Source organism: Capsicum annuum, chromosome 1 (genome assembly GCF_002878395.1).
Source record: "Capsicum annuum cultivar UCD-10X-F1 chromosome 1, UCD10Xv1.1, whole genome shotgun sequence".
NCBI classification, from domain to species: Eukaryota; Viridiplantae; Streptophyta; class Magnoliopsida; order Solanales; family Solanaceae; genus Capsicum; species Capsicum annuum.
In genome coordinates this window covers 227,762,751-227,790,091 of record NC_061111.1, presented here as the reverse complement: position 1 = coordinate 227,790,091, position 27,341 = coordinate 227,762,751, and the positions used below count along the sequence as shown (strand labels likewise).

The 27,341-nt window shown below is 33.8% G+C and overlaps 1 protein-coding gene and 1 long non-coding RNA gene across 2 annotated transcripts; both read right to left on the bottom strand.

Annotated features, from left to right (window-relative positions):
* Positions 1 to 9,207: 9,207 nt before the first annotated feature.
* LOC107840337 lies at positions 9,208 to 20,989 on the bottom strand. The gene is made up of 3 exons (XR_001665246.2): positions 20,442 to 20,989; positions 20,072 to 20,131; positions 9,208 to 9,383 (listed from the first exon to the last, which is right to left on the bottom strand). It is a non-coding gene; the product is annotated as an uncharacterized LOC107840337 (long non-coding RNA).
* Positions 20,990 to 26,215: 5,226 nt separating this feature from the next.
* LOC107859028 (uncharacterized protein K02A2.6-like) lies at positions 26,216 to 26,770 on the bottom strand. The gene has a single exon (XM_016703886.2). It carries the CDS (start codon positions 26,768 to 26,770, stop codon positions 26,216 to 26,218), a length of 555 nt encoding a protein of 184 aa, XP_016559372.2.
* Between the last annotated feature and the right edge of the window lie 571 nt (positions 26,771 to 27,341).

The following is a 27,341-nucleotide window of genomic DNA, read 5'->3' as shown; positions in this document are numbered from 1 at the left end:
TTTTACCTATAAACAACAGAAAAACAAAAATTACATTACAATTGATGTATGCATAAATTTTAAAAAATACATTACAAACACCACGAATACCGACACACCAATAGCCACCACCACAAATACCACCAACCAATGCCATAAACAAACACCACGAATACCACCACCACCGACAGCCACCACAAACAATACCACCACCAGTGCCACCACGACGACCACAAACACCATCACTACCACCAACACCACAAACACCATCCAACAATACCACGATAGTCAACAGAACACTACGATGGAAACTAGGGATTTCTTGAGTTCTTTCTACAATTTTACCATCAAAACTTAAAATTGTAAACCCATTCTCGAAGATAATACAACTAAAAGTTTTATTTTTCATTATTAACTTAAAAGGTGTTATTTTTTAGAAAAAAAAACAAATATAGAACTCTTCTCGAACTCTGCTGCCTACGAAGACAAAGAAAACGATTGATACAAGTAAGAATAAAGTCAAAAATAACACCTATATGGTCGAAAATGAGAAAAGCAATCTGTTGTAGAGGTTTAAGCAAATTTGTTGAGTAGTTATTGTCTGTACTGTATTGTTAAGCGACAATGAGAGAGAAAGAGTGAGAACTCGAGATTTGAAATGATGAAGCGTTTTGTATGAATTGATTTGCATTTTGAAAAAGAATGACAAGTTTTAAAAATGGTAATTTGGTTCGAATTGATCTTAATTATTTTTAAAATTATAAAAGATATGCATAATTTTTAACCCTCTCATCATGCAATTACCAAAAGGGTACTATTTATTCTAACATATGAACTCAATTGAAATTGTATAAAAATAATTAAAGTTGTAGTTGACCGAGTAATCTAGTTGACCCTATGAACTCACCCCTGGTCCTAGATTAATCAATTTAGGTACTATTAGTCTAACATATGAACTCAATTGAAATTGTATAAAAACAAATGTTCAACATATTGCATCAGATTTAGCATCTATTTTAAATTATCAATCAGATTAGGTAACAACGGATTACAAATCTGTTGTAAATTATCAAACATATTAAGTCATCTGTTGCAACAGATTACCCATCTGTTATAAATTATCAAATAAATTGTCATTTGTTGCAACAAATTACCCATATGTTCTAAATTATCAAATAGGCATTGCCATCTGTTGTAGCTGGCCCTATAAGAACTCACATCTAGTCCTAGATTAATCAATAGTTAACCATATGAGAAGTCACCCCTAGTCCCAGATTATTCAATTAAGGTACTAGTACCATGTCCTAGATTAATCAATTAAGGTATTATTTGAATATATGAGATAGTAAGAATAGGTTCGGCTTAGAGTTATCGATCGACGACTCTGGTCGGGAGGAACACAGGACCGTCTCATCATGCAATTGCTAAAAGACTCAATTGAAGTTGTAGTTGATCTTATGAAAACTCACCCCTAGTCCTAGATTATTCAATTAAGGTATTAGTACCCTAGTCCTAGATTATTCAATTAAGGTATTAGTCTAACATATAAGGTAGTAAGAATCAGTTCGGCTCAAAGTGATCGATCAACGACTCTGGTCGGGAGGAACGCAATACCGTCTCATCATGTAATTGCCAAAAGACTCAATTGAAGTTGTAGTTGACCCTATGAGAAATCACATTAAATTAAGGTATTAGTCTGACATATGAACTCAATTAAAATTATACCTGTTGCAACATATGTCTTTTCTGTTAGATCAAATCAAATAAATTAGGTAATTTGTTGAAACGTATTACGTATCTGTTGTAAACTATCAAACAGATTGTGTCACTTATTACAACATATCACAAATCTGTTGCAAATAATCAAATAGATTAAGTCATCTGTTGTGACAAATTACCCATCTGTTGTAAATTATCAAATAGGTTAAGTCACATATCATAATAGATTAGCCATCTGTTGAAAATTATCAAATACGCAATGTCATCTATTGTAGTTGACATTATGAGAACTCATCCCTAGTCCTAGATTAATCAATTAAGGTATTAGTTGAACATATGAGGTAGTAAGAATCGGTTCGGCTTAGAGTTATCGATCGACGACTCTGGTCAGGAGAAATGTAGTACCGTCTCATCATGCAATTTACAAAAGACTCAATTGAAGTTATAGTTGACCCTAAGAGAATTCACCCCTAGTCCTAGATTATTCAATTAAGGTAATAGTACCCCAGTCCTAGATTAATCAATTAAGGTATTAGTTTAACATATGAGGTAGTAAGAATCGGTTCGGCTCAGAGTGATCGATCGACGACTATGGTCGGGAGGAATGTAATACCGTCTTATCATGCAATTGCCAAATGACTCAATTGAAGTTGTAGTTGACCCTATGAGAACTCACCCTTAGTTCTCGATTATTCAATTAAGGTATTAGTACCCTAGTCCTACATTAATCAATTAAGGTATTAGTCTAATATATGACGTAGTAAGAATTGGTTCGGCTCAGAGTGATCGATCAATGACTCTGGTTAGAAGAAATGCAGTACCGTCTCATCATGCAATTGCCAAAAGACTCAATTGAAGTTATAGTTGACCCTATGAGAACTCACCTCTAGTCCTAGATTATTAAATTAAGGTATTAGTACCCTAGTCCTAGATTAATTAATTAAGGTATTAATCTAACATATGAGGTAGTAAGAATCGATTTGGCTCAGAGTGATCATCGACGACTCTGGCCAGGAGGAACGCAATACCATCTCATCATGCAATTGTCAAAAGACTTAATTGAAGTTGTAGTTGACCCTATGAGAACTCACATTCAATTAAGGTTTTAGTCCAACATATGAACTCAATTAAATTATATATAAACAAATGTTCAACTTGTTGTAATAGATTTTTTTTTTTGGATCAAATCAAACAGATTAGGTAATCTGTTGCAATATATTACGCATCTATTGTAAACTATCAAACAGATTACGTCATTTGTTGCGATAGATTACTGAGCGTTGGAAATTTCCAAACATAAATTGTCACCTGTTGTACTTAAATGTTTTAAGATCCTTTTTAAAGCAATTTAGGTATGTCCTGCCTGAGATAAAAAAGTTAAAATACTAAGACGGTAAAAAATATTACTCGGTACTACTTGGATAACTCAAAAATCTCCTGAGTGAGTAGTCTTATCTGGTCTTTTCAATGTTACCATCTCGTCATGCCCCTCAAAAGTTATTAATGAATATTTAAAACCCATATCTAGAACTCTCTCCTTCAGCCATAAAGTAGTCTAGACTCAACTCATCACTCTTCTTTATTCTCAATTCTTAATTATATTTGTTTTCTTTTTTCCTCTCTTTCCTCTCTTTTTTTGGATGAGGATCCTTTAGGATCTCAACCAATCAATATCTTTTCTCGACTGAACTGGATATTTTGATCCATTTACTTTTTTGACATTGTAGGTACGATTCATTGTTGCTCTTTTCATCTCTTCTTCTTCTTTGTATGTCATTTAAATTAGATATTTACATCTGTTGCTTTTAATGATTTGCCCATTACCAGTTTCCTATTTATTGAAAAAATTGAAGGAACGGTGACTTTTGAGTCTTGAATAAACGAACTGTTGTTTTTATTAAAATATGCGAAAAAGTCATCTGTTAGGAGAACTTAAAAAGCCTTGTTGTCAGCATAGTTTTTTTTATATCTTTTGTTTGGTACTTTGGTTGTGCTATTGTTGTGGGGGTGGTCGTGTTAGAACATGTGACGTTTGTGTTGTGGATGGTATTGGAACATATGATGTTGTTTCTTTGTTGTTGATGCTGATGTTGGTGGTGTTGCAACAGTTTTCTCAACTGTTGCAACTGATGAATCAGCTGTTGGAACAGACAGAGCAACTATTTGAAGGAATCAAACCAGTAGCAAGGCTGGTTTGATTAATTCCAACAAATAACCCATATGTTGCAACATGTCATCCATCTGTTACAACGATGCCTCATTGGTTGAACAGATGGGTAATCTGTTGCATCCTATTAGTCATTTGTTGATTCACTCAATTTTGTGTTACCCTTTGGTAATGTTTTTTTTGTTTTCTTTTTGTTCTTTTCTTGTTTGACATCAAATGTATTTCTCTTGTTTGCAGATAAAGAAAAGTGAAACTGGATCCACTTTTGCCTGGCCAGCATTAAAGGCTAGAGTAAAGATGGGTTCGGAGAAATAAGCTGCTTGCAGATGGAACCACTTCATATGTGGGAGGTGTGTATTACTGATCAACCTATCATGAAAACACACATTCAGTACAATGATCTTTTGAATGTTTGTTCTTTACCTATTATGCTTTAATCCTTTAAACAAGATATGACAGTTTACAGTTAATATTGTTAGGTTCGTACTAGTAAGGCTGAGGGACCAAGACGGTGGTATCAATACCCCATTAAAATTTAATGATGATTTATGCTCATGTTTTTGTGTTAAGTTTGGGGAAGGGTTCAAGTTTTTTGGCGGCAGTATAAATATCTAATGGTGATTGGACTGGTTTTAATGGACTTATTGAAAGGCCTCCGAAGCCTTGCACTACAACAAACAACGATGGAACCAATAGAAATTCTCCTGGTCCAAATTTATATAGATGGGTTATTGGAGTAGACTATTATACAGTAAAAGGTGTTTGGGAGAAAACTTGTACGAGAAGGAGGAGGTTGAGAAAGCCATATATCATCTCAGTCCTTGTTTAAGTGGAAACATAGGGTGTGAAGGAAAGTGTAGCGAAATTGGCTGATGAAATTAACATGAAAAATAAAAAAACTGAATGAGGTGTGAATGTGAAAGTGTATTCAAAAATGAAAATTCATCAGTCGTTGAAGAAAAAAAAGAATAGTCAACAGGACTGGAGCTGGACACTTTGCTCGAGAATGCAACTAGAGAACGTGGTCTGAATGAAGACTCTCACAAAGTGAAGGACCAGAACTCTAAGGAAGCAGCTTCGCGAGCACAAAAGGTAGTAAGATTGTCGGTCTGAATTGAAACCTGAACCAACTACTCTTGTATTAAAAATATGGGATCATGTCAATTTCATTGGTGTATAAAAGTTTGAGTTCAGGTTTCTCATGTCAATTTCATTGACCATATATCAAGATCTGAGATGATATATGGCCTTCTCCACCTCCCTTCACGCACAGTTATTCTCCCAAGCACCTTCTGCTGTATAAAAGTCTCCTCCAACAATCCATCAAAATAAATTTTAACTAGGGGAATTTCTATTGGTTCCATCATTGTTTGCTGTATTGCGAGGCTTCGGAGGCCTTTCAAGAAGTCCATTGCGCCATTAAAACCGGTCCAATCACTATTGAATATTTACACTGTCGCAAAAAACTTGAACCCTTCCCCAAACTTGACATAAAAACATGAGCATAAACTGTTATTAAATTATAACGGGGTATCGACACCACCATCTTGAAACCCTTCAGCCTTATTAGTTCGCACCTATCAAACTAAACTGTACAATGCATAATCTTGTTTGAAGGATCATTGTCTAATTGATAAAAAGCTGCATTCATAAAATCATTGCACTTTATGTGTGTCTGCCACGGTATCCTGATTAATAATATACATAACTCGCATGCAGCTTATTCTTCCTACCCCATCAGGACATGTCAGACAGTGTTGTTCATTCATCTGTATGCATATGATGACTATTAAAAAAAAGGTATGAAGAGTAGTGACTTTTTATCTTAACACATTCAAAACAGTTGATGAATCAAAATCTCCATCTGTTTGCAACTGATGAATCAGCTGTTGGAAGAAATCAAAATATCTCCTCCAACATATGGTTCATCTGTCGCAACAGATAATCCATATGTTGCAACTGATGGTAAATCTATTGTAACAGACCAGACTGTGTTTTTATTCATCTGCATACATGTGATTACTTTTTGCTAAAAATGTTTGTTTCAATTTAGTTGTCCTATTTATAAAATCAAGAGAATTTTATTATATATTCTTCCAAGATTACCCCTATTATTAAATGACTACATAAAGTATATTATTCACATTTATACTTTCAAAGTATAATTAATAAGGCCAATTTGGTAAAATAATCACCTAATTTATATTTTTATTAATTGGTGTGCCAAGTCCATAGGGCCTAACTAATACGAAATGGAGGGACTATTAAAAAGAGGTGAAGAGCCGTGACTTTTTATCTAACACATTCAAAACAGCTAATGAACCGAATACTCCATCTGTTGAAACTGATGAATCAGCTATTAGAAGATATCAAAATATCTCCTCCAACATACTGTCCATCTGTCGCAACAGATAATACATATGTTGCATCAGATGTCTTATTTGTTACATATACAAACTATTTATTGCAACAGATGATAAATCTGTTTTGACAGACCATTTGTTGCACATTCAATCCATCTGTTGCAACAGATGCTAATCAGTTGTGACAGATGGACGATCTGTTGCAACAGCTCAATAATAACGGCTTTTATTGAGTCTCAAACCGTTTTGAAAGGGTGAGAAGTAATTAATGTAAAAGAAAAAGTAGTGACTTTTCATAGAAAATAAAGTGATACCAGTTTGAATATAATTAATATAATGGAGCTAAACAATCCTACCTTTTGGCCTGACACGTCCAGATTCAATCCTCTATAAATAAGTTCCTCCTTAATTTTCATTCAACTCAACTTTATTTATTTTTTGCATTTTTTCTTTTCGTGTGACATCTTCAACCACTTCTCTTCAAATAGCATATTCCTTTCTCATTGAGGTAAGTTTTTTTCTAGAGTAAATTTACCAGTTAGTCGTATACGTTGTATTACATTTTGAACTTTTTTCTTTAAATTTTTCAATTCATACGTGTTCTAGATGTGGCTGATCTTTTTCCAGATATTGCTATTCTACGCGACACAGTACGAAAACTTTAGAGGCAGGTTTGGTCGCTGTGAGAGCGACAATGTTCAGAGAGATACAGAGGCTGATGAGGGCCCTGCTGCTGCGAGTTGATTGACCGGCTGTCATTAATGATGATGATAATAATAATTAGAATGTGTTTTTCTTTTAACGTATGTATTTTAATTTTTCTATATCGGATCTATACCGAATGTATTTTATTTTTCGTTTAATGAAAAATTTACTTTTAATCAGACTTTGACATTTTAATTCTTATTCAATTTTCATCCTATCTATTTCTTCTAATGTAAACATACATACATGTTAACATGTCGGCGGTTGGAGGCAAGGAGCTATGTTGAATCCAGTAGCACTAGCAATTTTTCGCTTTTGAGTTCTTTCAACAGATGAATCATGTGTTGGAACAGAGGCAAGTAATGCCAAAGTGGAAAGTGATGTTCGAAACAAAATTTGACCTAAGAAATTTGTCAAATAGCAACAGTAGCGGTAACAACAACAACAACAAATGGTCAATAAGAAGAAGATGAAGATGATAATGAAGTAGAAGATGATGAATAAAGCAGTAGCAATAATGAACAACAAAAATCACTAAGAAAGAGAAAACAACAATGGGTGAGAAGAGAGAGAAAAACGTCTTTTTTCCCTTCATTTTTCATTATATAAGCTAACATTTAAATCAAAGTATAAATTTAAAAACCTGTGGGTTATTTTTAAACTTTTTCAACTTTCTTAATCCATAATAAAATAATTGCCACCTCCACCTAATAATTAAGACTTGTGTCACTTACACCTCATTTTAAAACTCTTTTGTCACCTACAGCCCAAAGCTCCAAGAGACTAAGCTGTGTGTCTAACCAAAATAGAGCACATAAAAAGGAATGAAGAGAGTATGATATAATAGATAAATTAACCTGTATGTAAAATAACTTTAAGCTAACATTAAATAACATATATTTTTTAATCTCTTTAATAAAAAATTTAAATTCGGCAATATTAATTTGATTTGTGCTTTATTTTTTTATAGATAATTTTAAACTATCAATAATATATCTTTAGTATTTTTATATTATTTCATTATGAAAATGAATGTAGGATATATTTATATGGATAAAAACAATGTCTTATCTTCATAACAAAAATGCATTAATTATTTTTATTTATATAGTATACTAACATATTTGTCCGTGCTCGCGGTTTTAAAATTCTATAGCAGGATATAATATAAGAACAATATTTTAAATTAAATATGAAAGCAACTTACTTAAATCAGTATATATAAATGAGAATAAGAAATATAAATTAAAAAAATAACAAAAAGGAGAACAAATATCAACAACAACAACAATAAATCCAGTATATTCCCACATAGTGAGGTCTGAGGAGGGTAGAGTGTACGCAGTCTATACCACTACCTCTAAAGAAGTAGAGAGATTGTTTCCGATAGACCCCCGGCTCAAGATAAAAGATAATATACAAAAGCATCAAAAGCATAAAACACGATAAAATAACATAGATACGACATCCACAAAAAATTTGTACATTGTCAAACAAAGGACACCAAAGTCAGAGAACAAATATCAATTTAAATATTTGAAGGATGTAATATGATTTAAATTGTTATTTGTATTTTCTTTTTTGAAGGCATTTTTAGTATTTTGTCTTTTAACATGTTATGAATACATTTATTTTCATAAATTTTTAAATTATTTTCAATGCGAAACTTAAAATTAAAATTAAAAAGTTAAATAAAGTAATAGAAAAAGATAAGACATAAAGAGTGAGTAAAACATCAATAAGATTAATTGATATGAGTAGTGAATCGAACCGAGAATTGTTTACATTGAGTGGAATGTATTGAAGAAATATTGAGTTGATTTTAACACGATATATTTGTCCAAACTTCTTGCCTGTCACATATAATGCCTCTTTTTTTACATAATTTTGATCATAATTACATTGTTGCAATATGTTAAGTAGTAAAGAGTGAAGTTGTCGGGATTTAAACATATATAGAAAAGCAATGTAGTAGAGCATATTAATAGAGATGAAAGATTTTCTATAACTGATAATATAATCAACTATTAATCATAAAGACAATGGTAATGAAAATATAATTAAATAAAAAATAATGCATGATTCTTGTGGTCTTTTCATTAGCCACATGAAGACAAATAACATTAATAAATGATTTATCGAAGTAATATTTTTTTTCAACCTTTTTCAGATAATAATTTAGAAAAGTAGTTTAGACCATCATATGATTGTAATGATCTACGAAAAGCTAAAAGTAAATTTTTATCAACAAAAAAAAAAATGAAAACTTGAGGATTGCATGTTTATATCATAGTATATAATTTTTCTATGAATTAAACTAAACTTTACTTTCTCATTTCTATCAATAGGCTTATTAAAAATTTATGTAAGGATACATATATAGTTTCTTAAGCAACATGCACGTATGAATTGAGTTGTCTTCTTTTCTCCACTTTCGAAAACACAGTAACCTAGAAACATAAAATATTAATGTAATCAATTAAAAAATAACTAAGCATGAAAAATGTAAGAAATACTATAGCTAAGAATTGAAAGGGAAAGATGAACTATATTACAATATACATTAAACAAATTATTCTAAAAAGAAAATAAAAAACTAAGCATGAAAAATGTAAGAAAATACCATAGTTAAGTGTTAAAAGGGGAAGGATATTATATTTTGTAATATAGCATATTCAAATCATTCTAAAAATAAAATGAAAAAAAAAGAGACAAAATAAAAATTATATTTTAAAGAGGTTTTTTACTCACATCTTGTAGGAGTCATTATCAAAAAGCTCTCATTTGTTGCTAGCACTTCAAAGTATACCATAACCAATATGACTCAAAATAATTTTATTTAAATAGGAATAAATTTATGTGGGATTTTAAGGGTCATAAAATTATTTATTAAATAATTGAAGTTATAAACTTGAAAGTTTTGGGAGTTATAGATGTTACTAATACTAATTAAGAGTAGATATTATGAAGATGAAAAGATATGAGTTATATAGATGATTTTTATAGAAAAATAATTTTAAAAATGAGAAAAAAATTCAAAAATGGAGAAAATAGATAAATAGGAATGAAGGTCTCCTTTATATTATATATAGATTAGGTAAAAAGACCACATTTTAAGAAAATATTACTCATAAGAATTTATAAAAATATTAATATAACGACACTTATAATTTTAATTTATCCTCTTGTATGATTTTCATAAAAATATAAAAAATAAAAACACTAAAATTAGTTACTTAATTCAAGAATATGTGTTTGGCATGATGTGAAATTAAGCAATGAAGCATATTATATTTTAATTTTAGTTAGAACAATTTAATTAAGTTGTAAGTTATTATATGATTTTATAAAAATAAAAGTGTGACCTCTATTATCATTTTCTATCATATTTATTTAAAAATATTAATTTAATTTTTTTTATAAACTATTTAAAAAAGCGATCAAACAAAATAGAAAAATAAAAAAAATGAGTGAGAAAAAAAAAGGCAAGAAAAAAATAAAGATTAAGAAAAAAATGAAGAATTAAAAAAATTGAGAAAATAAAAAATGAGAGGAAAAAATAAAAATAAAGTTTGAGAAAAATGAGGGAAAAAAAGAGAACTGATAAAAACTAAAAATAAAAGAAAAATAAAGGTTAAAGATAAATGAATAAAAAAAATAAATAGATAATGCTTGATAAAAAAAATAAAGGTTGAGACAAATGAATTAAAACATGAAATTTAAATTAAAGGAAAAATAAAAAGAAAAAAAATAGAATAATAAAATTAAAGGAAAAAATAAAAAGATGAAAATAATAAAAATAGAATAATAAAATTAAAGAAAAAATAAAAAGTGAAAATAATAAAAAATAAAATTTGAGAGACAAATAAGTATGAAAAGTTAAAAAAATATATTTGAGGTGTAGAGGGGCAAAATGGTACTTGTACTATACTTAAAAAATAAGGAAGGTTATTCTTTAAAGACATTTTTTATTGAGATCAAATATCTAAATTCACTCATATTTGGGTCTATGACATGCAGAAAATTGGGTCCCTTTGGCCAATTAAAAATCTGTCCAATTTTGGACCAATTCCATGGACTTTAGCCCCTTTTTAGCCTCTGTATATTGCTGTATATGAACAGCTTCTTTCCTGCGTTTTCCTGTATACTCCTGCATATACAGTGTAGATCAGTGTGGATACCTACGTATTTTGCTCTACTTTTTCATCATAGACTGTGGGATAGAGTGCAGCTGCTGCTTACAATGTATATTCACTGTATATCTGAGTAAACAATTGTATACCAGCCTGTGTTTCTTGCATATTAGTCCCTTTTCGGACTTGGCATGGGTTTTGACTCGATGGACGTTGAGTTTAACCCAACCGAATGTGAGAAATGGGAGTCCAGGGGAATGAAAGGGAGTTCATGCAATAAAGAAAAGGTAAGGATTAGCTATTCAAGTTTCGACGAAGAAAGGACTCAGTTAAAGATGATACTTACAAGCTCATAGTCGACCAAAAAAATGATGTTAAAATTGTTGGGTTCATAGTAATGAAAGTGTGTTGAATGAATAATGGAGAAATCAAGTGGAAGAGAAAAAATTGAGTTAACACCAAAAATGGAAAGTGTACTCAATTTTGGCAAGTTTACTCTGTCTCCCACATTGGTGGAAGAAGAGAACTTGAGAGTGTTTATAATGAGAAACACTTACTCCACATGGCAAGTGAGGCAAGAAATAGATGATGCCTCGTGCCGTTGTCGTCGCTCGCTCGGCTTTGGATTTGGATTTGAAAAATGATCGATCGATGAAATCTATCTTTTTTTGGACAAAATTTATTTGAATTCCGAAGAATGCCAAGAAAAAATGCAGTAATATTTTTCTGCACTATTTCGGCCTCCATTTATATATATACACGTAGTAACAGTGTTTCAGAACTGATGCATCTATTTGAAATGATGTTACAGAAGGTTTCACGATTTCTGTTGCTTCAATTACAGAAGGTTGCACTGTTTCAGACTGTTGCTTCTATTACAGAAGATTACACAGTTTTAGAAAGTTGCAACTCTTCAATGAAAGTACACACTGTTTCAGTGAACCAGTGCACTGTTTCAGAAAATTACTCATTGTTTAAATGAATAGACATGCATTTTCAGGAAGAGTCACACACCTCTAATATGAACCAATGCCACCTTTTCAAAGGGGCATCTAGTGGCTATATAAACTTGGTTTCATCCACAGGTTTATGAGATAGAAAATACAAAAATTTTCAGATTAAAAACTTCTTCTTCTTGTCTTAAAAATACTCTAAGTGTGATCATTCAAACCGTGAGTGTGTTCGAAGAATCTGCCTATTTAAGGTACCGCTATAATCAGATTGAAGGTCATTTTATCCTGGGAGGAAGATTCCATAACCTTGGGTACAGTAAGGGGAATTATTCCTTAAGAAAAATCTGTGAATTCGGACAACTTGGCCTTAATCATTTCTGTTTCATCTTTATTTTTTGAAAAAATAAATATACCTCTTGGAAAGGTCATTTTGATCTTGTGTTGAGGGTATTTGATACTTCATTGTGTTCTTGTTCATGCTTGAACTCGAGTTGAAGTTGTTGTTGCAATATACAGATTCTGCATACCCGAATATATTATGGAAATAACAATCTTAAGGAATAACCCTTACTGAATCTGTATTACTTATTTTTGGAGATTAAAGCTTAGGCTTTCTACTCCGCTTAAATTTAACTAGTGATTAGAAGACATAAAATCTTCATTACAAGTTAAGATTCACTCGGTTGACGATTCGAAGTAATAAAAACTTCATCGTTAACTAAAAACAAGAAGAAGAAGAGTTTAAAGTTATTTAACTTTATTAATAGTAGTCTGAAAAATACTAATTTTCTGTCTTGTGGTGACAGGAAAAATGACAACTTAAAGTCAAATGATGGATGCGACAACATCTATGGGGAAAAATAATATTGCCACATCAAGTCGCATAAATGCTCCGCCAACGATGGCACTGGCGGAGAAGCCCGAAAAATTTTCTGGCATCGACTTCAAGCGGTGGCAACAAAAGATGTTCTTTTACCTCACTACTTTATGTCTACAACGGTTCACTAGCGAAGACGCTCCTGAGGTGCCCGAGGGAACCTCAGACAAGGACCGCTTCGTTATTATAGAAGCTTGGAAACATTCAGATTTCCTTTATAGGAACTATATTCTGAGTGGTCTCCAAGAAGACCTCTATAATGTCTATAGTGGAACCAAGACATAAAAAAAACTATGGGGGCACTTGAACGAAAATATAAAATGGAAGATGCGGGAATTAAGAAATTCCTTGTTGCACGGTTCCTGGATTTCAAAATGATTGATAGCAAATTTGTTGTCTCTCAAGTACAGGAGTTGCAAGTCATCATTCATGATCTCCTAGCAGAAGGTATATTTTTGAAAAATACCTTAGTTGAATAAATTAAAAATGTTCATAATACTCACATAAACTATTTTGTAGGTTTAATTGTGAATAATGTTTTCCAAGTAACAACAATAGTTGAGAAGCTACCACCTTTGTGGAAAGACTTCAAAAACTACTTAAAGCATAAGCGCAAGGAGATGACCGTTGAAGATCTTATGTCCGTCTTCGTATTGAAGAGGACAATAAAGCTATCGAAAGAAGGTCAAAGGGAAATTCTACAATGAGTGGAGCACATATTGTAGAAGATGGACAAAACAACTCGAAGAAAAGAAAGAAAGTTGAACATCGAAGCAATCAACCCAAGAAAAAGTTCAAGGAAAACTGCTTTAATTATGGCAAAATTGGCCACAAGTCCACAGATTGTCGAGCCCTGAAGAAAGGCAAGTAAAAGGACCAAGCGAATATGATTGAGTCCAACCAAGAATATGATGATTTGTGGGCTATGTTCACGAAATGCAACTTGGTGGGGAATCCACGCGAATGGTGGATGGATTCAGGTGTCACACGCCATGTTTGCGTAAACAAAGAGTTGTTCTCGTCATTTTCTCCAGCTCAAGCAGAAGAAATGCTTTACATGGCCAACTCCGCTACTGCTAAGGTGGAGGGAACAGGAAAAATTTGCCTAAAGATGACTTCCGGCAAGGTCTTAACACTAACAACGTGTTATATGTTCCGGAGTTATGTAGGAATTTAATTTCTGTTTCACTCCTAGATAAGAACAAATTCAAATGTGTAATCGTTTCTGGAAAAATTATAGTGAGCAAAGGAGAAATGTATGTAGGAAAAGGCTATCTCACGAAGGGCCTTTATAAGATGAATGTAATTACTGTTGAAATGAATAAAAGTTCAAATTCGTCTTATTTGCTTAAGTCTTATGATTTATTGCATGAACGTTTAGGCCATGTTAATTACAAAACGTTACGAAAACTGATTAACTTAAAAGTTTTGCCAAACTTTGAGTGCAATAAATCAAAATGTCAAACGTGAGTGGAATCGAAGTATGCAAAGCATCCTTATAAGTCCATTGAAAGGAATTCAAATCCCTTAGACTTAATACATACTAACATTTGTGATATGAAGTCAACACCATCTCGTGGTGGGAAAAAGTATTTCATAACTTTTATTGACGATTGCACTAGATATTGTTATGTCTACTTGCTAAATAGTAAGGATGAAGTAATAGATGCGTTTAGACAAATATAAAACTGAAGTTGTAAATCAGTTAGACAAAAAGATCAAAATGATAAAAAGTGATAAGGGCGGAGAATATGTATCTCCCTTTGCGCAAATATGTGTAGAGAATGGAATAATCCATCAAACTACGGCCCCGTATTCACCTCAATCTAATGGAATTGCAGAAAGGAAAAACCAAACTTTGAAGGAAATGATGAATGCCTTACTTATAAGTTTTGGTTTACTGCTAAACTTATAGGGGGAGGCCATCCTTACGGCCAATCGTATACTCAACAGAGTTCCCCATAGTAAGACATAATCAATTCCTTACGAAAAATGGAAAGGAAGGAAACCTAACTTGAAATATTTTAAAGTATGGGGGTGTCTAGCGAAGGTTCAAGTTCCTATACCTAAAAGGCTTAAGATAGGACCTAAAACGGTGGACTGCGTGTTCATAGGATATGCTAAAAGTAGTAAAGCATGTCGATTTTTGGTTCATAAATCTGAACATCCGGATATTAATAAAAATACGGTAATTGAATCAAACAATGCTGAATTCTTTGAAAACATTTACCCATATAAAATTAGACATAAACAGTCTAGCGGAGGATCTAAACGACTTCAAGATGAACCAAGTGAGAATGTACATAATGAAGAAAATCCAAGATGTAGTACACGTCAAAAAACGTCAACTTCGTTTGGATCGGATTTTGTAACATTTCTCTTAGAAAATGAGCCTCAAATATTTAAAGAAGCGACGTCGTCGTCAGACTCATCCTTTTGGAAAGAGGCATTCAATAGTGAGATTGATTCAATCTTAAAAAAACCATACATGGGAATTGGTTGACCTTCCTCTCGGAAATAAACCTTTAAGTTCTAAATGGATCTTCAAAAGGAAAATGAAGGCGGATGGTACTATTGACAAATACAAGGCAAGACTTGTAGTAAAAGGCTTTAAACAGAAGGAAGGCCTTGATTACTTTGATACATACTCGTCAGTAACAAGGATAACCTCGATTCGAATTTAATTGCCTTGGTGGCGGTATATGATCTTCAAATCCATCAAATGGATGTGAAACCCGCATTCCTAAATAGAGATTTAGAGGAAGAAATTTACATGAAACAACCTGAGGGTTTTGTGGTTCAAGGAAAGAAAAACAAGGTGTGTAAACTTATCAATTCACTATAAGGACTAAAGAAAGCACCAAAACAATGGCATGCAAAGTTTGACCAAACCATGTTGGCAAACGAATTCAAAATAAATGAATGTGATAAATGTGTTTATATTAAAGACACTCCAAATCACCAATTCATTGTATGTTTATATGTGGATGATATGTTGATCATCAGTAGAGACATTTCTGACATAAATGCAATAAAATGAATGCTCGAGAGCAAGTTTGATATGAAGGACCTTGGAGTAGCAGATGTGATCTTAGGTATAAGAATTCATCAAACTCCATAAGGGTTGGCATTGTTACAGTCTCATTATATCGAAAAGGTACTTGACAAGTTCAAGTATATAGAATTCGGTATTGCTAAGACTCCATTGGATGCGAGCTTTGCACTTCGAAAGAATGAAGGTGAAAGTGACTCGCAATTGGAGTACGCAAGAGTATTAGGATGTTTAATATATATAATGAACTGTACACGACCAGACATAGCATGTGCTATTAGTAAATTAAGTTGGTACATGAGTAATTCCAACAAAACTCATTGGATGACAATAAAAAGAGTTTTGGGGTATCTTAAATACACTCAAAATTATGCTCTGCATTATAATAAATATCCCGCGGGACTTGAAGGATATAGTGATGTAAATTGGATCACCAGATTAAACGATGTAAAATCAACAAGTGGATATGTATTTACTATCGGTGGAGGAGCATTTTCTTGGAAATCATCCAAACAGACCTGTATCGCTCGCTCTACAATGGAATCTGAATTTATCGCTTTAGATAAAGTCTGTGAAAAAGTAGAATGGCTCTAGAATTTCTTGGAAGATATTCTGTATTGGCCCAAGACAGTGGCACTATTATGTATACACTGTTATAGCCAAGCGGCAATAGGTAGGGCAGGGAGCATGATGTATAACGGTAAATCTCATCATATAAGACAAAGACATAATACCGTAAGAGAACTTCTCTCTAGTGGAATTATCACTGTAGACTATGTAAAGTCAAAGGATACTGTGTCGGATCCACTTACAAAAGGCCTATCTAGAGAAGGAGTAGAAAGGACATCTAAAGGAATGGATTTAAGGCCTAGGACGAGTCAGCATGGCGGTAACTCTACCTAGCAGGCTGGAGATCCCAAGAGCTAGGTTCAAGGAGATCAAACAAAGTTGTTTCTGACAGGTTTAACATTGTCAATTACCCAACCCATTCTCATGATGTAGACAATGTATAGTAAACAAGGATAAGACTTAAGGTGAAAAGTCTTTTAATGATTATCTAAATTTGGCAGATTTGACCAAATAGTTTAATCTATAGGATTGAACGTTTAGAAATCACCTTTGTGTGGACGAAGTGGAAGCCGCTTCAAAAAGAATGTTAGTAAAGGCCTATTCTCTAAGCTCTCATGAAAATCAGGACGTGTTCATGGCTGAAAATAACAAAACCGTAAGAACCATAAATGGTAAAAGGCTGATTGTGTGACATGTGTTGTCTAGGTGTACATTAAAGCTCGACGGTTCAAAGATATCAAACCTACCGATTGACCGAGTGCATTCGATGCATGTTCACTACGAAAAGTTCAAAGGGCAACCCACTTATCCAAATGCAATCTGTCTTTGCTTGATGATCACATACCTGTCCGTAAAAGTTTTATGAAAAATAACCATTCCCAAGTCATGTGGGGGATTGTTAGGTTCATAGTAATGAAAGTGTGTTGAATGGAAAATGGAGAAATCAAGTGGAAGAGAAAAAATTGAGTGAACACCAAAAATGAAAAGTGTACTCAATTTTGGCAAGTTTACTCTTTCTCCCACATTGGTGGAAGAGGAGAACTTGAGAGTGTTTATAATGAGAAACACTTACTCCACATGACAAGTGAGGCAAGAAATAGATGATACCTCGCGCCGTCGTCGTCGTCGCTCGCTCGGCTCAGCTTCGGCTTCGGCTTCGGATTTGTCAAATGATCGATCGATGAGATCTATCTTTTTTTGGACAAAATTTATTTGAATTTTGAAGAATGCCAAGGAAAAATGCTGTAATATTTTTCTGAACTGTTTCGGCCTCCATTTATATATATACACGCAGTAACAGTGTTTTAGAACTGATGCGTCTGTTTGAAATGATGTAACAAAAGGTTGCACTATTTCGGATTATTGCTTCTGTTACAGAAGGTTGCACTATTTCAGATTGTTGCTTCTATTACAGAAGATTGCACAACTTCAGAAAGTTGCAACTCTTCAATGAAAGTACACACTGTTTCAGAAAATTACTCATTGTTTAAGTGAATAGACATGCATTTTCAGGAAGAGTCACACACCTCTAATATGAACCAATGCCACCTTTTCAAAGGGGCATCTAGTGGCTATATAAACCTGATATCATCCATAGGTTTATGAGATAGAAAATACAGAAATTTTCAGATTAAAAACTTCTTCTTCTTGTCCTAAAAATACTCTAAGTGTGATCCTTCAAACTGTGAGTGTGTTCGAAGAATCTGCCTATTTGAGGTACCGCTATAGTTGGATTGAAGGCTATTTTATCCTGGGAGGAAGATTCCATAACCTTGGGTACAGTGAGGGGAATTATTCCTCAAGAAAAATCCGTGAATTCGGACGACTTGGCCTTAATCATTTTTGTTTCATCTTTATTTTCTGAAAAAATAAATATACCTCTTGGAAAGGTCATTTGATCTTGTGTTGAGGGTATTTGGTACTTCATTGTGTTCTTGTTCATAGTTGAATTCGAGTTGAAGTTGTTGCAATATACAGATTCTGCATACCCGAATATATTGTGGAAATAACAAAAATAACCATAAAACTTGAAACATCTAATTCATTATTTCTAGCTAGCAAAGGTAAAAAAGGCAAGATTCCATGGACGATGCACACTTAGCTTGTTACTTTTATTTCAAAGATCTCAACAAATAGAAATACAATTTTATGCATAGAAAAAGGAAAACCAAAATTCACCGATGGTATTAATTTAAGGGATTATGTAGTTAGGCACATCTCATGTAAGTTTCGGCATGAAGGAAAGTGTGAAAGTAAACACTACAATATGTTCACTTCTTTCCTTCAAACTCAAACGAGCCTCCCTTTACGTAATGTTACTAGTGCAGATGCAAACGATAGAAGGAAAAAAAAGGTTCAAGTTTTTAACTGTAAAGCATATCTCATTTAGGAATTCTTGCCTAGAGACTTTAATTAAAACTTGGATCAAACTTCAAGCCTAACCAGGAAAGCACATCATATACTTAGTTCATAAAGGAATAAAGGGACATATTCTAGAAAGAAATATCTAGCCATAAACGGATCAAAAGGAATGGTGAGAACATCCTTTTTGGGAGCGCATCCAAGTACGGAGTCGAGCAAAAAAAAACGGCCACTCGAACTCAAACAAAAATCTGATCTCATAGGCTACGAAAATACTTTTACATAAGGGAGTGAGGGGAGGAACTTGCTCAAAAGTATTTGAGGAAAAGAGAGGTATAGAATAATGAACACCATGAGGTGTTCTTCTTCTATCCTATGGTGCCAATGGATGCATCCCTTTACCATACACTTATTTTGAGTCAAAAAAATAATTTAGACAGTAAAAGGAAAGCAAGAAAACAACATGAGATATTTAGGAGGGAATATCAGGTGGGAAGAAACTTACGCACAATTTATTGAGGAAAAGAGAGGTGAAAGTGACTAACACCAAAGTATATCTTCTTTTGATGTACAACGCTCACATGAACATCCTCTCATCTCACGTTTCTACCAATTATCCAGATGGCGGGAGAAAAAGGAAAAAAAACTGTACAAGTTAGGAAAAAGGGAAGTAGGAGCAGCAAACACGGTAAGGCGGTAGTTATTCATTTTATGATACATATATGATCATCCCCTTACCACATGCTTGGATTAAATGTTAAAACAATATGCCAAGGAAATTAAAGGAAAAAGATCTACAAATCTTAGCATGAACAGATATAAGAGTCGTGAACCACAAACATGGACTTAAAATAATCTCCTTGCTTAAAGAGAACTGAAGCATCAGGAGAAAATAGGAATGTTGGTGATTTGGGATATCTTACGAGCAGAGGATGGAGATAAACGCCGAACGTTATGTGACGTTCTCCGTCTTCCCATAACGTCCATCAAAACGCTCCTCTTAGCCTATACTCTTTCAATAGTCATAACAACTAAGCAAACAACTACACTAAATATTCAGATATTAACATACCATATGGAAGGGTATATAAAAGGGATTTAGCTATCACAAAGCCATTTAATCGCAAACATCAATAAAATGAGAAACGAAAAAGTACAGTTAGACAGAAAGGGAGGAAAAGAGGTTGGTTACCTTTTATGGTGCAGCGAGCTGAGACAACGACAAGTCTAAAAGGCTCTTCACCACCAAATTCTACTTCAGGTGTCAGAACGAAACAATGACAGTGGTAGAAATTCGTCACCGAAATAAAAAAAGCAAAGATAATAGAGAAGTTAGTGAATGGAAGAGTATGAAAGAACTCAATATACTCCCCCAATTCTCTATCACTTTTTGTTAAACCTTTTTTTTTCATAAGTGTGAATAAAACCCCTTTTATAGGACAAATTGCAACGGTACTTGGAGAAGCTTTGAAAAAAAAATTCAAATTTGAATTCTGATGTTCTTGAGAACACCAATTGCAGGAGATAATAAGAAAGATTAACAATGAAGAGAAAGGGATCACCTTTTCAGCTGATTTTAAGGAGAAGTGACGGAGTGGAGGCGGAGAGGCTTGGACCCATTGGTTTGATCCTTGATAGCTGTCGAATCGACGACAAGAGCCTTTTGAAGCAGATGGATATTCCATTTCTCCATCTCTTCCTGAAACTGCAGATCATTGGGCTTTGGTTTTCTTGAACAACAGTGAGGGAAAGTCAATTGATGTTGATGTAGATGGAAATAGTAGGGGAGAGAGGATACAGACGAGGGTAGAGGTGGAAAACCACCGGATTTTCAATATCCGGTGGTTCGAACGCTGATCGACTCGATATTATCAATGTTGTCGTTGCTGGTTGCTGCACACGTTTTGCTAGGGGTTTGTACACCATGCTATTACTGTTGTACGTTTGTTGTTTGTGCTGTGTAGAAGAGAAAAGTCATGTGGGCCGGGTCGGGGCGTTTCTATTGGGCTGGGGAAACTAAAGTTATTGTTGTTGGGCCGGATCGCCTGTTGAAGTAGGCTGCTGGGTTGAATCTTCTTTAAAAGAGAAATAGGCTGACAGGTTGGGTAGTTGGGCTAGATAACATAATTAAAAGTATAAATAAAATAAATACCAACATTTTAAAAGTAATTATACTCTCTCCCACTTTTTTAATTACTTTATTCCCTGTCCCTATTAATATACATAACATAGTCAACATATACATAACATTCTGTTTATATGTAGGATTTTTGTAATATGTTTAGGGAGTTGGGATTTTTTGTAATATTAAAAACATAAGTTGTATATTTGTGTAATTTTTAGTAATTAAAAATGACTGATTTAGAAATGGGCAAAATTCAGAAATAACATACTTATCCCCTTAATTATGAGTTTCATAACAACAGTTTTATAATTACATAATATAGCAAGTTGTATTTTGTATTTTTGCAAACTGTTGCTACAAAAATACAAATACATATGATTTTTACTGCCCTTATGATTGATATGTATTTTGTATTTTTGCAAACTGTTTCTACAAAAATACAAATACATACAAATACATATGGTAAAAAATATAATTTGATAAAAGTGTTGTTATTTTTTGTAATTTAATACTTAAGTATATTATTTCATGTATTTTTTCCTTTAGAAATAGGAGTTTAGGATTAGGTTTAGTCTATTTATTAAATAACCCTAGATTAGAATTTTAGTAAATTTATATTTATTTAATATTTAATCATATTGAAAATCAATTGGCCAATTACATTGATATTTGGCCAAAAGATTCCAATTATGATCAAAATTACATAAATTGAAATAAAATTCGATATGACCTATGTACCGATTTAATTTTGAGCTTCTTGGTTTATTAAAATCGAACAAATACTTTTTTGAATAAATTATTATTTTTAAGAACAAATTATATCCAAATCAAGATTTTACTCATTTGAATTAATTTTCAAAATAATCCTTAATTAAAATTTGAATTTTTTTTGTAAAATAATTATTTAAGTAACAAATTTATATGATTTCGTATATACGTATAGGAAAATATATAATTGTTACTTAAAGTGATAAAATTACCTAAATAAATACTTTTGAATTTCTTTTATCCAGATAAAAATAAATATTGTAATTTTATTTAAAAGCGAAGAAACTCGAGATTATACTTAGTCGTGGAGGGCAAAAATTAGGTGTCAACAACTGCTCCCTCCCTTTGGGTAGAGTGAATGCAAGTAACCCTAGGCAAAGGGAGTTTAACATTCCTAATTTTGTCTGATCACAAATCCACCTCTCGGAGGAGGTCAATATTTGCACGAGTTTTGTGGAGTTATGGCCGAACCTCGGTACTGGGTTTCTTACATATCTTGAATTGCATGAGAATTCAGGTCACTCGTAGTTCATAAAGCTTGATTTTAAGCATGACTTTCAAAGAATTTACAAGTTGTCCCGATTCTCGAATTTTAGTGGAATCGAAAAGCTGGCGAATAAGCGAATTGAGGAGAGGTTGGAATGTAGTAGAGTCTTCAACAAAGATCCCAACCTACATATCCATGAGAGTCAGGGAATTATGCTGCCTTTAGTTCGACTTGATCATTGAAAAAGATAGTCCCTTATACTAAGATGATCTTTAGCTCACGATGAGCAACAAACAATCGATCTAGGGCCTAAAGACTTGTAATTATCTCAATTAAAAATTATGGGGCCCTGACACATGTAAACATGAGATACATGGGCATAGGTCTTAAAGCTCTAGGTGTATGTCACCCATATTTGGAGAAAAAGGAAAGCTACTTTCGCGTGAGTTTAGAAATACCCCAAAAGTGAAAATGAAACCAAAATTCCAAAGCACCCATATGTCTTCTTATAGAGATGTAGTTTGATGGTGGTGGAAGTCATATTTTAGCTCACGTCCAAAGAGTTTTATATTTATCTTCGGACTATATCCCAGTTTGCTGTTAAGATGTTCTATGTTGTGCTGCATCTTTTTTGGAGCCGTTCGTACCTATGATTTTGGTTTGAGATTTTCATCCCTCCGGGTGCTATCGACAATATGTCAAGAGAAATTATTAGTAATAAACATAATTCACTAAAGGGTCCTCTTGGACATCGACGAAACTTCGTATAGAAAGGTCCTTGCAACCGCATAATTCTACACTGATATGGCAACCCTTTTGGTAACCTATAATGCGTCATGTATTTGACCTCAGAGAGTCTTTCCCATCTTTCATATCGATATAATTTATAGATATCCCTTAAAATTTCAGTCTTTGGGTAATCTTGTGTATTATTTGACATTAGATATGAGGCGACTTATAGATATCGTTTGAGTTACTAGATTCTGGGTAATCATGCACATTATCCGACCTTGGATAAGAGATGACTTATAGATATTCCTCGAATCTCCATCTCATAGATAGTCTTGCACAGTATCCGACCTTGGATACAATATGAATTATAGATATTTCTCAAACTGGTAGTCTTTGGGCAATCCTGCGCATAATCGATCTTGGATACCAGGCGGCTTATAGAGAAACCTTACACATATCCATATGATAATCTTGCATATTTTCTGGTAAGGATTTAGTTGTGACTTATGGATAGCCTTCAAACTAACGATCTTCAGCTAACCTTTCACACTATCCGATTAGGATGTTGTTGCGACTTACGGATGGCCCACGGACTGTCAACTTGAAGATAATCTTGCACACTATCTTATCTCAAATAATATGACCTATAGATGACCCTCGGATTGTCAATTTTTGAAAATTTAGTACATCATACGTCTTCGAGTAGCAACTTATAGACATCCTTCAGACTAAATATTTCTTGAGATCTAGTGGTGAACGCCATTTGATCTTTGGTAATTGATGCACTTGAAGCTGATGAGTATCTTTCAATGCCAGATTGTTTTGCCTTTACACGATTTGATCAAATATAAATGCTTCAAAATAGCCTTCAGCGCCAGACCCTTTTGTCTTTGCATGATTAACATATATATATATATATATACACTTCAAAATTTCATTCAACACTAGACTCTTTTGCCTTTGTGTGATTAACATATATATATGGAAATGCTTTAAAATATCCTTCAATACTAGACTCATTTGCCTTTGTGTGATTAACGAATATATATGGACATGCATCGAAATATCCTTCAACACCAGTCTCCTTTGCCTTTACGTGATTAACGGATATATATGAAAATGCTTCAAAATAAACTTCAACACTAGACTCTTTCGCCTTTGTATGATTAATGGATATCAAAACCTTTAATCAACTATGGGCATCAAATGCAATTTAGAGATGCCTTTGGATTGTTGTCTCTTTGAAACTAGTCGGAGAGGGGAATATGAAATCTGGGACATGGCCTTTCTGGCATGGCCTTTATGGCATGACCCACTTGGCATGGCCCTTTCGGCATGGCAACCCTTTTGGTATGGCCCTTTCGGCATGATATGATGAATGTAAATAACCGTGAAGCGATTGTAGAAAACATCACCTTGACCATCCATTAGCATTCTGCATATACCATTTTTGAACATCACGTGTTCTTTATGATCCTTGATTTGTTGGGGATTTTAATCAACCATCATTTTTCTTTCCACGTATGGTGACACCGGTAACCACAGAAAACTTGTCAGTTTTGGAAAAATCAACTATTTTTAGCTTACTGACCATCTCGGCCATTTCTTATTGGCCTTTGTATATTTGGATTTGTTTTTTTCCTTCAAACCCTAAGAATATGTTGAATAACTGGTTCTTCTTTTTGGTTTTCTGTTGGCTTTAGGATAACCTGCATCCACAGAAAAATTATTAGTTTTTGGCAAAACTGATTTGTGTTGACTGTCTTGGTCTTCATCTCCAGTCATTATCATTGTCGAGTTCTCCTCTTGTTCAGGTGCTTGTCATATTTTGACTCTTGCTTCGATTCCCCGAGTTTGTAGGTGTAAGGCAAAATCAAAGCATAAATGAATTTCAAGTAAGTATTTTTACAAATACTGAATTTTCAAAAATTATTTTATAAGATTGGGAGGGGTCTCTGTCAATTAAGTCATGTCATGTACTAGTTTAATGAACATTATGGCTCGAGGCATTGACACATCTATCATTCTATCGATGAGCTCTGGAGATCTTTAGTATTGCGGTTAGGGAGTTTTGGAGATGAGCCTTTATAGCTGAAGGTCCATGAATTTAAATCTGCTCTTTCGGCATTGATAAATATTTGGTGTTCTGTCTATGAGCTCTTTAGTATGGTATGGTGGAAATTTCGAGGTCTTTCTCAAAATTTGTCCCCCAGTTATTGGTATTTCCCTTTAAATTAGCCCTTACTATATCTTGGTGTGATCTTTTCATTTGAATTGCTAGAAGACGACCTTCTTTTGAGTTTTTGAGATTTCTTCTAAAAAATTCTGCCTCAGTTTCCATTGCCTGGGGTGATATGACCAAGCCGTTGTGGCGCCTACGTATCCTATTGAACAGGAGTCAGGTCAAGCGTAGTTCGTACAACATAAAAGAGAATAATTATAAAAATGGGTGATCAAAGCCGACATAGGATGCCTACGTATCTCATTCTTGAGAATTCAGGTCATAACGTAGTTCAAGAGAATATAAATAAATTTTCAAAAGGGTTGACCGAAGCCGATATGGGCAGCCTATGTATCCTCTTCTTGGGAATTCAGGTCAAACATAGTTCATATATAGAAGGAAAGGAAATTTTCTTCTAAGGGGTTGACCGAAGCCGACATAGTCTGCCTACGTATCTCATTCTTGAGAATTTAGGTCAATCGTAGTTTGTACAAAAGAATGGGGAATTCTAAAGATATTTTAAAGCGTAAAAACAATTACAATTAGGAAAAACAAATACGCAAAAACAAACACAAAAAAAATACCACATTAGACATAATATCTCTTTACTGCATCAGAGTTGATTGGCGTGGTCCACCTTTGGCCATCCATCTCAGACAAAATCAAGACTCCTCCAGATAACACTTTGCAGACTATATACAACCCCTACTAATTTGGAGTGAACTTTCCCTTATATTCCTCTTGGTGAGAAAATAAGTGTTTGAGCACCATTTGTCCAACTTCGAACATGCGAGCTCTTAATCTTTTGTTGAAAGCACGAATCATTCGTTATTGATATAATTAGCCATGGAAAACAACACTCATCCTCTTTTCATCGATCATCATAAGTTGTTCATGGCGGGCGTGGACCCATTCTTCATTACTCAACCCTACTTCTTGGACGACCCTTAAAGATGGTATTTCAACTTCTGCAGGTATTACCATTTTTGTCCCATAGACTGACTCATAAGAAGTTACCCAAGTCAAAGTTCTGACTATCGTACGATATCCCAGCAAGGCAAGAAAATATGTCGTGCCACGATCGGTGACTATCTACCATCTTTCTTATGATCTTATTGATGTTCTTGTTGTAAGCTTCTACTACTCCATTCATTTGAGGGTGATATGCGGTTGAATTACGATGAGTGATCTTGAACTGTTCACATATCTCTTTCATCAAATGACCATTCAAGTTGGCTCCATTATCTGTGATGATTGAATCGGGTATGCCAAATCGACAAATCATTTTGTTTTTGACAAAGTCTACCACTACCTTCTTGGTTACAACTTTGTATGAAACTGCTTCCACCCACTTGTTAAAGCAATCAATATCAACAAACATAAATCTGTGTCCATTAGAATCTGGTGGCTCAATCGATCCGATGATACCCATGCCCCAAGCTACAAACAACCAAGGTGAGCTCATAGCATTTAGTTCATGTGGGGGCACACAAATCAGATCCCCGTGTATCTGACACTTATTACATTTTTGCACAAACTTACTGCAGTAGTTTTCCATGGTCATCCAGAAATATCCGGCTCTTAGGAAGATTCTTGAAATCCAAGGGAGGAAGGGACCCTTGGATGAACACTTTACATACCTTATTGCTTGGACAAACACTTTACATACCTGCATGGACCCACTTGGCTTCTAATACTCAATCTTAACCTGCTGACATGTTGAGCACTTAGCGACAAACTCTGCAATATCCCTCTTCATTCCACTCTACCAATAGGTCTCTCGTAAATCGTGGTATATCTTAATGACCCATGGATGAATCGAGTAACATGCACCATGCGCTTCTACAAGAATTTGCTATCTTAAGTCATTAAAACCTGGCACACACAGACGACCCTGACAACGCAGAATATTATCTCCCCCTAGGGAGAAAACCTCTAATTTCTGATCCTTGGCTGATTTTTTCAACTTTACTAAATTGGGATCTCTATCTTGTTTTTTCTTCACCTCGAAAGCTAGAGATGATTCTGAACTACTCTGCACCCATATACTACCTTTAGCTGAATTGACTAAGCGGACACCTAGTCGGGCTAACTGATATACTTCCTGGGCTAAGTTCTTCTTACTATCC